Genomic DNA, 16,242 nt, shown 5'->3' on the forward strand with positions numbered 1-16,242 from the left:
TAAAAGACAAACTGCAACTCTTTATCACACATGGATATCATATGTTGTAATAGTGCTTTGATTTACAATAAAGTCACTGGAGGAAAATCATAATTTCACGTGTAGACATTTGCTGTCTGCCATTGCTTTGATAGGAAAGTAAAGCAAAGAGAGGGCAAACAATGAAAGACAATACAAGAAGAACAGGACAGAAAAAGTAAGGAAAAGAAAAGAAATGAAAGAAAAGGAAGTGGAAGTGGAAGCAAGAGAGGAAAGGAAATTAAATTCAAAAGGAAAGAAAAAGGAAGAGAAGGAAAAGGGAGGAAAATAAATTAAATGTAAAACAGTAAAAGTAAAAAGTACTGGAGTAAAGAAAACAAGAGGAAAGTAAGGCAAGGGAGAGGGAAGGCATGTTGGCGAGTAAGGGCAGAGGACAAGGTAAAAGAGGCGTCTGCCGCATGAGGAAACAAATCTAGAGCAAAGGTAAAAGCAGGCAGAGAGTGAATAGAGAGATTGAACTACAAGAACAAAGAGAGACGAAGAGAAGCAACAGGAAGACAAAGATAAAAAAAGAGTTAGAGAGGCAGGAAGGAGGCACGCGTAGGATTCCTGTATCTGACGAGAGCTGTAAAAAATACCCTTCAGAAGTTGACGAGTCAGGTTGCAAAATGTGACCCGTCCTGTATATGAATTACTGTGTGTTTGTGAGCCTTGCTTATGCCATACACTTACACTCAATACCTCAACAGCTAAAGCACTTTTAATAACAATATTAAAATGTGTGAGGTCATTCTGAAGTGTGCAGATCAAGAGACAGTGAGAGAAGAGCAGTGATGGCAATATGTCACAATTAAGAGTCCGTTAATGGGCTTGAAAAAGCACTCAAGTGCTTTCAGCATACATCACTGCCCATTGTAGGATCCTGTCTGGCTTTTATTATGTTAAAAAAGTGGGTGAAATAGTGCAATTAGAACATTTTAAGGCACTATATTATTTTCTAAAGCTATTTTGCTAAGAATGGGCAGATGCTGCATTATGCTTTTATGGTTGACGTCATCCTCGCTGCACTAAATCATCACCTCAAACAATAAGAAAAACATGGCACAATTCTGAAAAAAGAAACAGAAAATGTGAAATTGTGACACTAGTTTGAACATGAAGACATAACAGGTCACTGGTTCATGAAGTACACATGTAGAAAAACAAACACTCCTATCCCGATGGGAAATGAATGCCTGAAAATCCATGTGCCTGTGGGAGGAAACCCAGAAGAGCATGTGATCTCCACACATGAAGACACACAGGAAAGCAAACATCTTTCAGACTGGATTCATGTGGGAGGACAACAGGACACACTCTTATGTCAACATACTGTATGTCCAACCTCACATATATATGGAGGGATAATATTCCCAAGATGTCATATTGTTCATGTTATTATTATTCATATTTGCAGGCCAGGACTTCTGCACAGTGTCATGAAACATTGATTCATGTTATGCTATGCAGTGTCACTCAGTCAGCACATTCTGTGTTAAAATTAACATCTATATTTTGTTATTATCAAATACACACATACAAATGTTTGTCTGGATTACTGTGTAAAATAATTGCATTTCATCAGTGCTGCAACAATTAGTCTATTTATCGATTAATCGCCCAACAGAAAATTATCTGTCAACAATTCTGGTTGATTAATCGTTTGTTATGAATTAAGCAAAACATGGCAAACAAAGTCAGTTATCCAGTGGACAGATATGCTGCTTGTGTCCTGTTTCATATCATCTTAAATATAATATTCTAGGATTTTGGACAAATCAAACGATTTAAAAACACTTTTAATGGCCATTGTTCACTATTTTCTTACATTCTATTGACTAAATCATTAATTGATTATTCAAGTGACCAGTCGTTGTGCTCTTCAAAGGCAAATATATTTAGTAACATCTATATATTAGGGCATTATGAAATATGTATTATGGTATACATTATTAATGTATCATTCCCTGTATATGACTCCAGGTTGCATGATTGGGATCGTCTGTATGATGGGTGTTCCCAATCCCTGTGACGTCACCGCATCGTTCACTGTACCCAGGGCCCGTTCATCCCCACTTCACCACAGTGCCGCGCGCCTCGCCCTCTCCACACCTCACCTTTAAACCAGAGCGTCTTTAGAAGTGAAACAAACGATACATTTCACTGCTGCGCTACTCAACCTGGACTGTAACAAGCGGACATACACGTCTCCACTACGAGGAGCAAGTTGTACAATAGGTGAGCACTTCTTTATTTGGACGCGTTTCACCGCCGTTAAACCCACGCGGGTGTGACAGTTGCTGCCTCGCGGCGTGTTCCTCCTTCGGAGCCACCTTAACGCAAAACTCAATTTAGAAAATCCGCCAGTGTAAAAATTCCCTTTCTGTCCGAAAAACGCTGATGCTGTCACAGCTGGACTCAAGTCATTTTGTAACTCTGTAGTCGATCTTCCATTCGGCACACATTGTATTACATACAGCAGCATTGTTTCCCAAATAAAACTTACTTTAATAAAATACTTGTTGTCTCACTCAGTCAGAACACGGTCTCTTTCAAACTCAATTCAAACTGATATTTTAGCCCACTTGTTTTATAATACTTGTCTGACGAACAATTTTCATTCAACTTCTACGAAACCCAAACAGCCGTCCACAGACCCAACACCTGGACACATCTGCTCTCCTCAGTGCTTTGGGGACAGCCGACATTCCCACAGTAGTTGGTGTCATTTTGGACCGATTCCGTGACACTTGGAGCCCGACACCTCAGCACCAGAGTGGGCACTGGATAGAGCAAGAAGGTGAGTCACTTAAACTTTTAGAATTTTAAAAGTGAGTAATTGATTTACAAATTGTCATTTTGGGGGTGAAGTATTCATTTAAGATCTTTGATATCTGAAATGACAGTTGTTAAAATAAATGTCGCTTTTTCCATTGGGTGTTTTACATTGTAGGAGGAAGTGCATCTCTGTCTCAGCCTCACATGTCAAACACAGATAACTTTATTCCGTTTTCTTAAGGTTGATTGTTGCCGTCTTCCTATTTCGATTGCCAGTTTGTGGTCACTGAGCCGGAGCTTTTTAGGAACTGCTTCTGCTTTCTCTCTCTGACACTAGAGAGACATTCTGCTAATTCATAATCAATGTTTAGGGCCGGATAACATTATAATCTACTTTGTTTTTCAGTTTCTTCTTTCTAATGTTCCAGAAAAGATTTCTTTACATTGCGTATTGTTGGGAGACTTTTCAGAGTGTGTCTGAGACGGGACCAACTGACATTATGTCATATATTATTAGCCTATTAGTTAGAGACACTTTTTTTCTGAGTAAGATCCTTATGTACTGGGAATAAAGTCAGCTGATATCTGTTGGTGAGACAGAAGAGGAACATCTTGGGTTTCACTACTCCTAAACTCACACTGGAGCACAGTTCAAACTTGGAATCTTTCAGTATATAAGATGTTCCTTTTAATGAGGAAGGCAATGTTTTGCCTTTTTCTGTGTATGTATGGGATCAGTTAAGTTAGACAAAGACTTGCAAACGTGGAATTTGAGTGCTGTGTAAATAATACAGGAACTCCTCAGACCAATAAGTGGCAAGTAAACAAATGTTGCCAGTTGGGATTATTCGACAACACTGGAACATAGCACTCGTATGCAGCCTTCACTTCTCTCACAATCACATTTCCTTGGCAGCCGGGATCTTGTGTTTCTTGATGAACAGACTGGCAGAGGCTGTGGCCGACAGAATTTTGGTTAACTTTAGTTTCAAATTAGTAAGCAGTAAGAGTGTCATAACACATCTGAAACAGTATTATAACATGCTCAGTAAACTCAGTAAAACATCTGTCACTCGTGATATGTTTTAAAATGTTGCTAATCTCCCTAGGGCTGCAGCTAAATGATATGTACGATTAATAGATGATGAAAAGTTGACGATTCATTTCCTGTAGGGCGACCGTTTGACGAATGCACTGATTGTTACAGCTCTTAATCTCAGAGATGTTCTTTATTCCTTTCTGTTTAACCAGGATGGCTGCAGACAACTTTTTAAGGACACTCTTTTGACTCTTTTGGAAGCGGGGACATATTTTGTAATTAAGTCCAGCCATTATGAATTCAGAGGATGACCCGTGCCACAGCAAGCACCACATCGACTCCACCAAGAGCCCGCTGATCAGTGCCATCATGTTCGCCGCAGGCATCTTCGGCAACGTGGCTGCCCTGTTGATACTGGAAATCCGCAGACGAAGAGACATAAGGGCCGGGGACACGTGCCGGCGTTCGTTGTTTCACGTCCTCATCACGTCGCTGGTGGTCACGGACTTAGCGGGCACCTGCCTCATCAGTCCGCTGGTGCAGCTGTCGTATTCACGCAACATGACCTTGGTAGGGATGTCGTCTGAATCTCACAGCGTGTGCTCGTACTTTGGTGTCAGCATGACCTTCTTCAGCCTGGCCACCATGTCGCTTCTCTTCTCTATGGCACTAGAGAGGTGCTTCGCCATTGGGTACCCGTACCTGTACAGCCGGCATGTCACCATGAAATGTGCCTACATCGCAATCCCGGTGGTCTTTTTGTTATGCATGTTATTCTGTCTCCTCCCTTTTGCGGGTTTCGGTACATATGTGCAATACTGCCCCGGCACGTGGTGCTTCATAGACATGAACCCTGAGGGAAATGAAGACCGGGTCTACGCCAACCTATACGCCACTCTTATGCTAGTGCTGGTGCTGGCCATAGTGGCGTGCAACGGGTTTGTGGTGTACCAGCTGTTCAAGATGTTCCAACGTCGGAGGAGGAACGGCGGCTCGGTGATGGCCACCACGAGATCCAGCGGCGACCGCAAGGCGATGTCCATAGCGGAGGAGGTGGAGCATCTCATCTTGCTGGTCTTCATGACCATCATCTTCATCATCTGCACACTGCCCCTGGTGGTAAGAGGACAGCAGATAACTCGCATGCTTTTAGCCATTCTGTAGAAATACACATTTAAGTACAGAGTAAAGGTGAGCAGGTTGATGCTGACAGCTGAACATGTGACATTACTTTCGTTAATGCAAATTCAATCTATAGAGGATGAACGCAAGAGCAGTTAACTGACTTAGGCCCCTTCCTCCAGGAATAAAAAGATAGTATTGTGATTACTACCATTGCATGTATCAACATACTATTGTAAAAACTTAAATAAATAACAAAGATAGCAGAAAAAGTAAATAAATAAAAAAGCAATGAAATTTGGTATAAAAATAGAGACGAAGAACTGAAAAGAAAAATAATAAAATAAAATAAACAGAAAATATATAAGTATATAAATACTGAATTGACATACTTGAACATACACATTTCTTCACCTTCAGATATTATAATAATATTAAGAACAAATGAATATCATTTATATGCATTTCTATTGTTGTGTGGAATCAGAAGCATGTGGTGACTGGAGCGTTTCCTTTCAGGATGTATCCACTTAAAGAGACTAAAGTAGCTACTGTAAGTGATCCAAATTGTGATGCAACATATTTATCTTTCAAATGCCAGCCAGACACAGAAACACAACAATCTTATCAAAAATCTATTAAAATGTGACCCAGAGCAGATACAGTTCGCTGTATATGTGATGCAAGCTGATGCATATCTTTGTGTAACTGTGTCTTGGCACACTTTGTGGCCCTGCAGGTAGTCATAAACAATAGCCTATGGGCTGTTCTGGTACCAAGTTGTAGACAGGAAATACTGTGCCCGACTCAGCAGCTTACGTTGATGCTTACGTTGACTCTGACACTGACATGATATCTATATATCTAGTGATTATATCACTAGATATATAGATATCATGTCAGTGTCAGAGTACTCAGATCTTCTGACTTTCTAAAATGTTTTGTTTTTTTAACTCTTTTCAGTTTAATGAGTTTAAAGGAACAAATAAATCACCATTTACAATTACTACTTACAGTACAGTCACAAATTCACAAGGTGCCATTAGAGGTTTTCCAGTCCGTTGTTACTTGTTACTGCAAGTCCATAGAAAAACTAGAAAAGCTGGAAAATATTCTGCATTTTTCCTCAAGAAGACAGTAAATGCTTTTTTGTGTGGAGAGTCTAATCACTAGAATCATTTCAGTAGGAAGATGATACAAAAAGCAGACTTTACACACAGTAACCACATAAATGCAAATGTCCTTTGAGTTTGAGTATTATTATCAGTTATGTCATCAGGAAGCAATTTGGACAGAGGCCGTACTGAGAAGATAAGGGTCTGTCTCAGAAACCTTTTCAGACGTCCTGGATGCAAACAGCCTGGAGCTTCTGCTCGTCATCACACCTGCTGTCGGTCAGCATACATGAACCCCTTCAGATAAAAGATAAATATGAGAATGATATAAAACATGATTCTGATTAGCTAATGGCAGTGCTGGCACAACGATTTGTGTTGTAACCTCGGTGAACTTTGATATATTTCTAATTGAATTGGCCAGTGAAAGCCATTTGATAGAAGAGCCAGGAGGTTTGTGAGAGTAAGACATTAAGGCTGGATGATGGATGGACCAAAGTACAAATTCAACCCACAGATGACTCATCGTCCATTTATTAGCTATTCTTGTATCTCAGTAAGCCTCCTGGGTAATCGGTCTGTTACCACCGCGGCTCTGACACTGTCTCTTTGTATTTCAAACGTTATATCAATAACTTTCCCAGCAGTCTACATTGTTGTGCACTTTATTACAGACAGCACTTATGAAAGTGCCATCGTGTGCATCTCAGCTTTAGCTTGAAATGCAGAGTCATAACCTTCGTCTCTGAAACGATTGCCAAGATTTGCATCACACGAAATGTAATGGCATCAACAACATCAAACTATTTAAATAGTTCTGGAGCTTAGTAAAGTTCTAAACGTGTGTGCAAGTCTCTTTATTACTTTACCCCAACTAAAGGAAGAGTTACAGCATTTCATCTTTGTACTAAGAGGACTTGAAGGGGCTTCGTGGTGTCAAAAGGCAGCTAGAGCCTTGAGGTGCTAGTTTGTGGACATATTTAAGTCAACATATAATCCATTAGAAAAAGTATCACATGGAGGAATCGGTGCTTAATAATGTAATTTATAAATGGATAAGTGATACGTGGAAAGTGTCCAACATATCCACGGGAAGTTTACAGTGAACCGGCCTTAAAATGATCTTATTTATCACATTGTGTCCATCTAAAAGTGATGGTTATTAAATTGTCCTCCTCTGCAGACTACTGTAGGCAGGTAAAGGACACAGTTGGAGTCACATTACTATATTGGCTGTCATCACTGCCTCATCAGGAGGCTGAGTGAAATTGATGACCCGGGTACCGTGAGGCGAAACAAAGAGAGACAGCAAAGAGGCAGGAGAGAAGAAGACAAGACGGAAGGAGAAGACAGATTACAGATCTAAAAAGTCTAAATTGAACGGGGCTAAAACACTAAAACAGAACTGAAATGAATATAATATTTTGCTAAGAAATCAGTAAATCCATCTTCAGTATTTAGTCTAAATTGTAATTGACAGCATCCCTACATTAGTGCTCTCCAGGGGGCGTTCAATATTTGGCTCAGACTGACAATGTTGGTACTGATGATTGGTGATTGGTGCAATATCTGTGTGAGCAGGCACTAGAATAGTGCTTAATATTAACCAGTTTGGATGCTCATGTTGTTAACCTGGCCAGCCGAGGCTTCAACTCTGAGCGCAACGTTTCTAAAGCGGACTAGTTTCCACTTTTTGGGTGGAACTCAGCATCCTGATGGGTTCACCCAAATATTGAATTTTGTAAAAGGGACAGACATGAAAGCGGGGGAAAAGATCTTATGATATAGCGCAGCTACTGGGAACACTAGCCCTCAAATGTCAGTCAACACTACGACGGCATATAAAGGAGATTATTCAGAAGGCAACAACACTGATTTGGATGAGGAAGGATATCTCCATGTTAGACCTCCTCACAACATGTGTGTGTGTGATTCCCCGTGGTGTGATGAGGCTGATCTAACGTTGCAAAGGGAAGCGATGTGGCTTCGTGACAACAAAAACAAAACACCATTTCTTTCCCCAGAGGGTTTTTTGGTGACTTTAATGTGACATAATGGTCTTAGAGATCTGAGTTTTTTCATATGGATTGGCATCATTTCATAACATCCATTAGATGTTGAAAGAACTTGAGTCAATGTCTCTTGTTTCTTCTTTTTTGTTAAATCATTCTTGATTCCAAATTTGGCAGCATTTGTTTCAATGACATTTGGCAGATACTCCCAATTTCTTTTCTCTGTCTTCCACCCACTGATGTCATTACATTGGTCCTGTTATTCATTAAGCTGTGGATGTACATTTTCTGCATCAGATGTCCAGAGAAAGTAACCAGACCTTTCACCACTTGCAGGCAGCAGTTATCATGACATTAATGTCAGTCATATATGATTCATTCTTCTTATGGGAATCATGTGTCATACGTACTGCTGAATCACTTACTTGTGGCAGTCTCATTCTCTCCTCTCCTCATATATCCACAGAATGGCCACATTAACTTATTGGCAGACATTTCCATCTGTTGACCTGCAGGAAGATGAAGAAAACCTTTTACCGTATTACATTTAAAGAGCACACTAAGTGATTACACTGAGAGGGGCGGAGTCTCTTATTTTAAATGAGCATCCGCCCTCATGAAGAATTTCCTTCCCCATTTCTTTTCTTTCATCTAAATGAAGGCAAAGACGTCTTCTCTGATAGCAGCCATTTATTTTCAGTGTTAAGCTGATAGTGTATCCATAACGAGGTTACTGAGCATTATATAGGACATCAGTGGCCTCTTAGAAAAGGCTTTTACAGAAGAGACGTCTGAGACATTTGCTATGTTCGTGGGGACCAAACAGCAACCTCCGGGTCTGAAAAGTGAAGCAAATGCAGAAGTGCCTTAAACTTGCATTCTCTCTAATATCCACTAGGGGGCGACTCCACTGGATGCAAAAAGAAGTCTGATTGTATAGAAGTCTATGAGAAAATGACCCGACTCCTCACTTGATTTTCACTTCATGAGAGTTACTTGTTGGTAGTCCACAAACTAATGTGTGACGTCACAGTGACTGTGTCCATTTCTTATACACAGTCTATGGAGGGGACAAACTTGTGGGCTTGTGCGTAGATAGAAGTGATCGATAGAAACACTTCTGAAAGTGTTCGAACAATATGCTTCAATCTGGACTTATAAGGCCACAGAAACTCCCTTAATTAACGTGGATCAGCTAACCAGCTGACTAAATCTTCCAGTGACAGCAAAGCTTGAGAGGCGTAGCAACAGCAACTAGTGTATTACTTCTCTGTGTTAAGATTTTAAAAGGGTTTTATATTCACTTTGTGGTCACAAAACTAATGCATTATTTATTTAATGTCTTATATAAACACTCATGGGTGTCCAGCCAGCAATGTGATACCACAGTCTGAGGTCACACACACACACACACACACACACACACACACACACACACACACACACACCCACACACAAAGATCATATTACATTGTTCTGCAGTGCCTTCTCCAGTTGAAAATGGGGGCTAGTGGTGTGTGTGTGTGTGTGTGTGTGTGTGTGTGTCTAAGGTTATCTGTGATTGCATTAAAAATTGAAAAGGCCAGACAATAGCCTTTTGACACAGAAGAAGAGAAACATTGATGATGGAGCGGTAGACGTAGTGTAGGAAAGACAGTACAGTAATAGAATTTGAAGGGTGCAGTTATTTCCTAATACACAGATTTTAGGGGCCTTTATATGACAAGTAACAAAAAGTCCTAGAAACTACAACATGTTGTGTTTTGTTCTGCGAGCATCAACCCCAGACACACATTAACACTTCTGTTCTGCTTCCTGTTGGTGCTGGGAGAGGAGAAGAGAAGGGTCTCATAGTGCAAGTTGGATTTCACGGTCGAGCCTGGCTAAACAAAACAATCTGTCTCCACACACACGATCCTTCGCCTGCTGCGTTTTTGTCTCACACACATGGCAAGGCCTGCCACTAATCACCGTCATGATCTCACGCGGTTTTGTTTTAAAGGACATTGGGATTAGCATGGAGCTGTTCTATATTTAAATGCAGTAATCCTCACTTGCTTGATTTGTACTTTATGCAGATTTTGTTGTTACAGTTTGCTAACTTTTCCTGAATTAGTTATTTAACCATTTATCTGCTGCGGTTGAGGAAATCTGCAGAAGTGAGTTTTTAAGAGCTTTCTCACCCGTTAAGCGAACAGCTGCTGATGTTCCCTTAAGCAAGACTCTTAAGTGCCATTTGCAGCTGCAGTTGGCTGGGAAGGTGTCTTCACGGCAACAATCGAGCCCCTGCGTTGTGTAACTGAACAACAGGAAGCTGGCATAATGAGATCGCCGTGAAAATTTGGCGCAACCAACTACTGCTTCTCAGGAGATTGGGTGCTTTTATGGGAGTCAAACCTGAGTTAGTTAAGAAGAAAAACTTTATAATGGCAGAGAGATGAATGAGGAGAGATAGTGGAGAGATACAAGAGGGAAAAGGTGGGTTAGAGCAGAGATGAAGAAAGAAAATGGAAAAGGCCAAAAGCTCAATCTCGAGAAGTGAAATGCATTAATTTGTGTATCCTCCCCTTGATTCAGATGAGCTCCAACATTGCATGTGTTCCTCCCAAACTACAAACTTGGTGGAAACAAAGTTCCATAAAAACCAGCCCAGTGGTTTTTCCGTAATCCTACTGACAAACAAACCGAACCAAAAACATAACCTCCTTAGCAGTAACAAGAGAAGCAGCGCTGTCACTGATAACATTGACTTTACAACCTGTTGTAAGTTCGCTTCACCTTCACAGTTAGCTGGATATTGTTCCTCTGACCCCCAGAGACACCAGCAGCGAGAATATCTAAACCTGTGAGCTCGTCATGGCTTCCACGGATTGTATTAATGTGCTGGTTCTCAACCTTGTGGACATCAGCCTGGGGAGTTTACTGCTGTACACTTCAGGACAATCGCTGCGGTAGCTGACATCACTGCCATATTTAAAGCAGACAGGAAACAATGAATGAAATCAGCTGCTCATTCTTGGCCTCCATGGTGCTAATAAAAACAGCTGTATTCAAAGACTAGGATCGATTAAGAGTTGCCCAAGAACACATGTCAAAACAGTGTGTGTGTGCGTGTGTGTGTGTGTGTGTGTGTGTGTGTGTGTGTGTGTGTGTAATATAGTGAGGTGGAATGTCAAGTTTAATTTTGCCATTAACTCGGTTTTATTTGACTGGAAGAACGCTAATGGCTGCACATATTTATCATTTCCGAAGGCCTTCTTTACCAAGATTAAAAACCTGTAGTTGAACAACCCCAGTGACCATATTTGGTCAAAATGTAGTTCCTTCTGACTTCTGTCAAAGTATTAATATACAATTAAGTGGATACTTGTTTAAGCATGAATTATGGCTAAATCTCGTATGTTTTTATACTGTGGGGTACAGAGGGGTGAAACATTTTTAAAAGTGCTCGACATTTCCATCCGTGCATGAATATGCAGACAGTCATAATGAATCTTCATTTCACAACAAAGAGTCTCTTATTGTCTGTGTATCTTAGTGTGCACACTAACACAGCTAGATATCAGCATGGGGATTTCAATTTGGTTCAGCTACAGAATTCAGCATCTGCCGTTAAGCCTCCTAAAACTTCCAAATACACACATGTTCACACACGTTCACACACAGTTCACACACATGGTCACACACACATGTTCCCACTCATGATTTACAGGCTGCCTGTGTTTGTCCTTCTAAAAGGGAACACAATGCTGCTGAGAGTAATTCAAATATCCTCTTTGCATTAGTACAAGTTCTCTGCAAACATCATGTGTGTTTTGGGATGAGTGACGATGCTTTCTGCAAGCAACAGGAACAAATTAGGGATTAAGTTTATTGTTGAACATTCAAAATGGACTTTTAACTCGAACATTTATTATATATTACAATAAAGCCAGATGATGCAAACTTGATTCGGTTGGCGGGTGTAGTTCGGTAGAAAGAAAGTAGTTCCTACATGAAACTGCTCACAAGAAGGTCTGTGGAGTCTTCAAGTTCTTCAAATGTTTTTTTTTTTTTGTTGCTTTGAGCTCCACAAGCTGAGCCGTCTAGGTCAGGTTTTCTGTTGAGTTGAGTTGGTATGCTCTTGTGTGCTCCCTGTGAACCTGAAAACAGACTAACGGTCCACTCGGTGTCTATCTTTCTCTTCCAGTGTGCATACTCATTGAGAGTTGACAACAGTTTACTGTATGGGGTGAATTACTATCTTGCTGAACAGGGAGACAGAAACAAAGAAAAGGTCACTGCTTTCTGAAATGTCCCACGTTCTCTGTATCTAAACAAGCATGATGAGTATCAGCTTTTAAACTGTGGTTTCAAATGATATTGTTCACCTGCCATCACTATAAACTGGTCCCAGTCTTCATCTGTTACTGCTGCTTTAGAGGCTTTAGTGTGAGATTTAGGATGTTAACTAGGATGTTTGCCTGCTATGGATGGTGAAGTGTTATAATACCTTGGAAGTTAATTCTATTTTCCCTCTTCTTCCCTCTCTCTATCCCTGTCTCAGATCCGGGTGTACCTCAACACCATAAAAAAAGGCAAGGAGTCTCACAGAATGGACTTGATTGCCCTGCGCTTCATCTCCGTGAACTCCATCATCGACCCCTGGGTGTTTATCCTCCTCTCACCAAGCGTGCTCCACTTTTTCTGGGGCTCTATTTGCCAGCCCCCCCTGGGAATCTTCAGGGGTTCCACTTATAAATCATCGATAGCCAAAGAGAATTCTCTGGCGAACGTGGAAGTGTATCGCTCGACGTTTGAGTGCACCGAGCAGTTTCACTCTGTGGAAACTCTATGACCATAAACATACTTTATTATTACATATTTATTGGAGAGTGTGCTTTTCTTTAGAGATGAAGTGGAGGTTTCCTGTGTCACACCATCCCACTCATGTGGGTGCTGTTTCCTATCTACTTTATGAATGTGTTTCCCTTAGATAAAGGCCCTTTCTGTCGAACTGACAAACATTTGAACCAGTTCTATCAGCTGGTGTCCGCCTCTTGCCATTTACTGGGGATCTCCTTCCACTCCTAGTGCAAGTGTTGACTGCACACTGACTTCTCTACAGCTCAAGTGTAAAAGCTCAACATTTTGCCTCCTTTGCTGCTTGTATTTTATGCCAATTAATCAACTAAATTAAAAAAGGCTGCTAAAAAGGAAGCTGGAGAAAGAGACTTCATTGTGCTTGTGACAGAATGAGACGTACTAATGACATTCAGATAATGACGATGACTTGCTTCACATGCCTCTGATCCACACTTACATTAATATCCTGCCTGGAGTCAAGAAAAAGAAGAAGAACAAGCAAGCACATTGAGATCAGCTGTGATCATGATGCTGCTGTAAGAAGACTCACGTGTAAGGGCACAGAGGCCTCTTGTTGCAACGGGAAAGCAAAGCGATGCATTTGAATGTATCAGTCTGCAGCAAACCGAGACGTGTTCATACAAGTCTAAATGAAAACTCTAATATTTGGTGTTAAATATGGGAGGCATGAATCTCTTTTGAACTCTTTATCTTAACCCCTGGTCTGCTTTGGTAACCTTTCCCCTCGCACTCCGACCAGATCCCTGCTGCAAAGGTCAAAGGGCAGGAAGCCTGGAGAGACTTTTGCTACATCAGATGAAGTTCACTCGGAGAGGGTGGTAACAGTGATAAACACAGAAAAGGTTACGTTGATGTTTCATTTATATGTCCATGTACAATATGTAGCACATATTATATAATAACAATGTTTCATCATAAGTTCTTCATGTGAGACTGCAGTTACCTTTACACTTGAAAACTTCTGCTTCTTATTTAAATATGTAATTAACAGCGAGAGAAGATATTCTCACATAATCTTGCTGTATTGTAATGCTTATGAAAATGAACAACTGTAGCAAATGATGGTACTTTTTAAAGAGCAAACTACCTTTAATGGACAAAAATAACATTTTAAATGATTTTTGTCAGAAACACTTGAATAATATTTATTTAATTCAAGAATGAATTTGAGGTTATTCTTTCTTTCCTAAAGGAATATATGCTGCAGCTGAAATCCCTTATTAAGTGTTACTCATTGGAATAGCTACTGTGTCGCAATGCATGTAATAGTATATAATAATTAAATATAATTCAAACAAATGGACAAAACTAACAAAAAACGGAGCCAGTGGTGAAACTTTAACAGTTAAAAATAAAAATAATTATACAGTATATAATCAAAACTGTAGAGTATCGAGCCTGTACGTTGTTGATATGAATTGTCTGTTACCCTTTAAGAAGTACCACATTTGTTTTCAGTTGGTCATAAAGTAGTTCTCAGTTAGTACTCAGGTCATTATGGGACAGATCTCCTGCTTCATTTTCTCTTGGCAGGTACTTTGTTCTGTCACGTTGCCTAAAAGTTATTTGGAAACTATGAAACGAGCGCCCCTTCATTTTGCCCATCCACTTTACGACTGAAGTGCCATTTGAACTGCATTGCTTTTACTAGAGTACATCTTGAAATGTTATTTTCACTGCGGGTCTTTCCAGAGAACGACCGTCCACCAGGGACAAAGGACGTCCACTTAAATTGCCGCTAATAGTCCAGATGGAAAACGTGAGGATTTCACTCTTTGATTATATCCTCGTGCTGATTGTTCAAACATGTTAAACTGCCAACTAAAGCAAACGCTGGTTTGCTTTCACAGTCACAAATGTAACTGCATTATAATGAGCTCTGTTCTAACCGCTGACATCAGATGACCGCTGAGTTTCCTGGAAGAAGCAGGTTGTTTTCTCTATTTAGCTTTTTACATGTGTGCACTGCTAAAAGTAACTCATAGTTGATTCATACTGGGTTGGATTACACGACACCACGGGGGATTGTAGCTATTACAGCACCTCTTCCTTTCAAATGAATCAAATTGAAACTGAAATAAAAAGAAAATAAGCTACCAGAGATTTCTGCAGGATATCCGGTCATGAATCTCTCGAAATAGGAAAACATTGGAAGTGACTGGAGTTATGCAACAGCGGGGGTCCAGTGTACATTGAAAGAATTTGGTCCTGATGCATGTAAAAGTTCTCCAACATTCTCATTTTAAAAGAGGAATGAAAGGCCTGTGAGACTTTATCTAAGAAGTGTCAACAGTGTGGGTGTGAGAGTGTATCTGTGTGAGAGCAGTGGCGATATTGTTTTGCTTTTGTGTTGTGAGAACAGCGGTTTATTGCCTCCGTTGGTCTGTTGTTGGTTCTGAGCTCAGCATCAAAATGTTCAGTGTTTACGACATCGCTTACAGCTTCCTGTGGGTGTATGTGTGTGTGTGTTGCTTCTGTGTGTATGCAGTGTGTTTTCCTGTTGCGTTTATGCCAGTGTGTGTATGCAAATATTTCAAGTTTCCACATACGTGTGTGTGTGTGTGTGTGTGTGTGTGTGTGTGTGTGTGTGTGTGTGTGTGACAGACGGCACTGAAATGTAATATTGTCAAACCAGAATGCTACCTACCTGGATGTCTTGTACTCTGTAATTATAAAGTACTGTAAATTCAACTGAATGCACTGTATGTGTGTGTTTTATGGCTTTTATGTAAATAAAAATCTCATCCAACACATATTCTGTCCATTCTGTTTTGTAACCCTACACAGACACACACACACACACACACACACACACACACACACACACACACACACCACGCACACAGAGTTTGGGGATGGGTTCCAGATGGGGAACATCTTTAAGTTATGCGTGCGTGTTTCAGTTTCTGTGCGTCTGTCTTGAGCTGTTTTCCTTCCATGTCACTTAAAGCTTTGTTCATTTGAACACATCATATTTCTGTGGCGTGAGATAAGTTGGCCAATGTGTTGAGGCTGAGCATGGACCACATCAGCCCACAGGGTCCTGTGACAGACATTTATACGCACTATAAGAGCACAGGGAGACAAGAAGTGTCTCGTGATCGAGATCATAAATGTGTTTGTTGTTTTGCTCTTTCTTCGTTTGCGGCACTTCATTATGCAGGAGAGGATTAGAGCCACATGTGAAACATTTGAGTTCTTTTGAGTTTAAAGTCGTTTAAGTCAGAACTCAAATACAAAGATGTAAAATAATATCCCATTCAATTATACATTTTTTCATGTGGCCCTAAAC

General features: G+C 40.5%; 1 protein-coding gene across 3 annotated transcripts; it reads left to right on the forward strand.

Moving 5' to 3' along the window:
• The first annotated feature begins 267 nt into the window (after positions 1–267).
• ptger2a (prostaglandin E receptor 2a (subtype EP2)) lies at positions 268–15,696 on the forward strand. Of its 3 annotated transcripts, XM_029444965.1 has the most exons (4): positions 268–2,256; positions 2,664–2,818; positions 4,048–4,954; positions 12,631–15,696. In XM_029444965.1, exons 3-4 carry the CDS (start codon positions 4,130–4,132, stop codon positions 12,919–12,921), a joined length of 1,116 nt encoding a protein of 371 aa, XP_029300825.1. In that variant the 5' UTR covers positions 268–2,256; positions 2,664–2,818; positions 4,048–4,129; the 3' UTR covers positions 12,922–15,696. The 3 variants fall into 3 exon arrangements, with proteins under 3 accessions (XP_029300825.1, XP_029300820.1, XP_029300833.1); XM_029444960.1 differs by having other exon boundaries at positions 268–2,818; XM_029444973.1 differs by lacking the exons at positions 268–2,256; positions 2,664–2,818 and having other exon boundaries at positions 3,850–4,954.
• The last annotated feature ends 546 nt before the right edge of the window (positions 15,697–16,242 follow it).

The sequence above is a fragment of the Cottoperca gobio genome, chromosome 2, assembly GCF_900634415.1.
Source record: "Cottoperca gobio chromosome 2, fCotGob3.1, whole genome shotgun sequence".
Classification (NCBI taxonomy): Eukaryota; Metazoa; Chordata; class Actinopteri; order Perciformes; family Bovichtidae; genus Cottoperca; species Cottoperca gobio.

Excerpts from the sequence above, each read along its gene's own strand:
- ptger2a (XM_029444960.1), top strand. The coding sequence starts at position 4,130 with ATGAATTCAGAGGATGACCCGTGCCACAGCAAGCACCACATCGACTCC. Across the intron at positions 4,955-12,630 it reads TCTGCACACTGCCCCTGGTG|ATCCGGGTGTACCTCAACAC; the intron begins GTAAGAGGACAG and ends TCCCTGTCTCAG.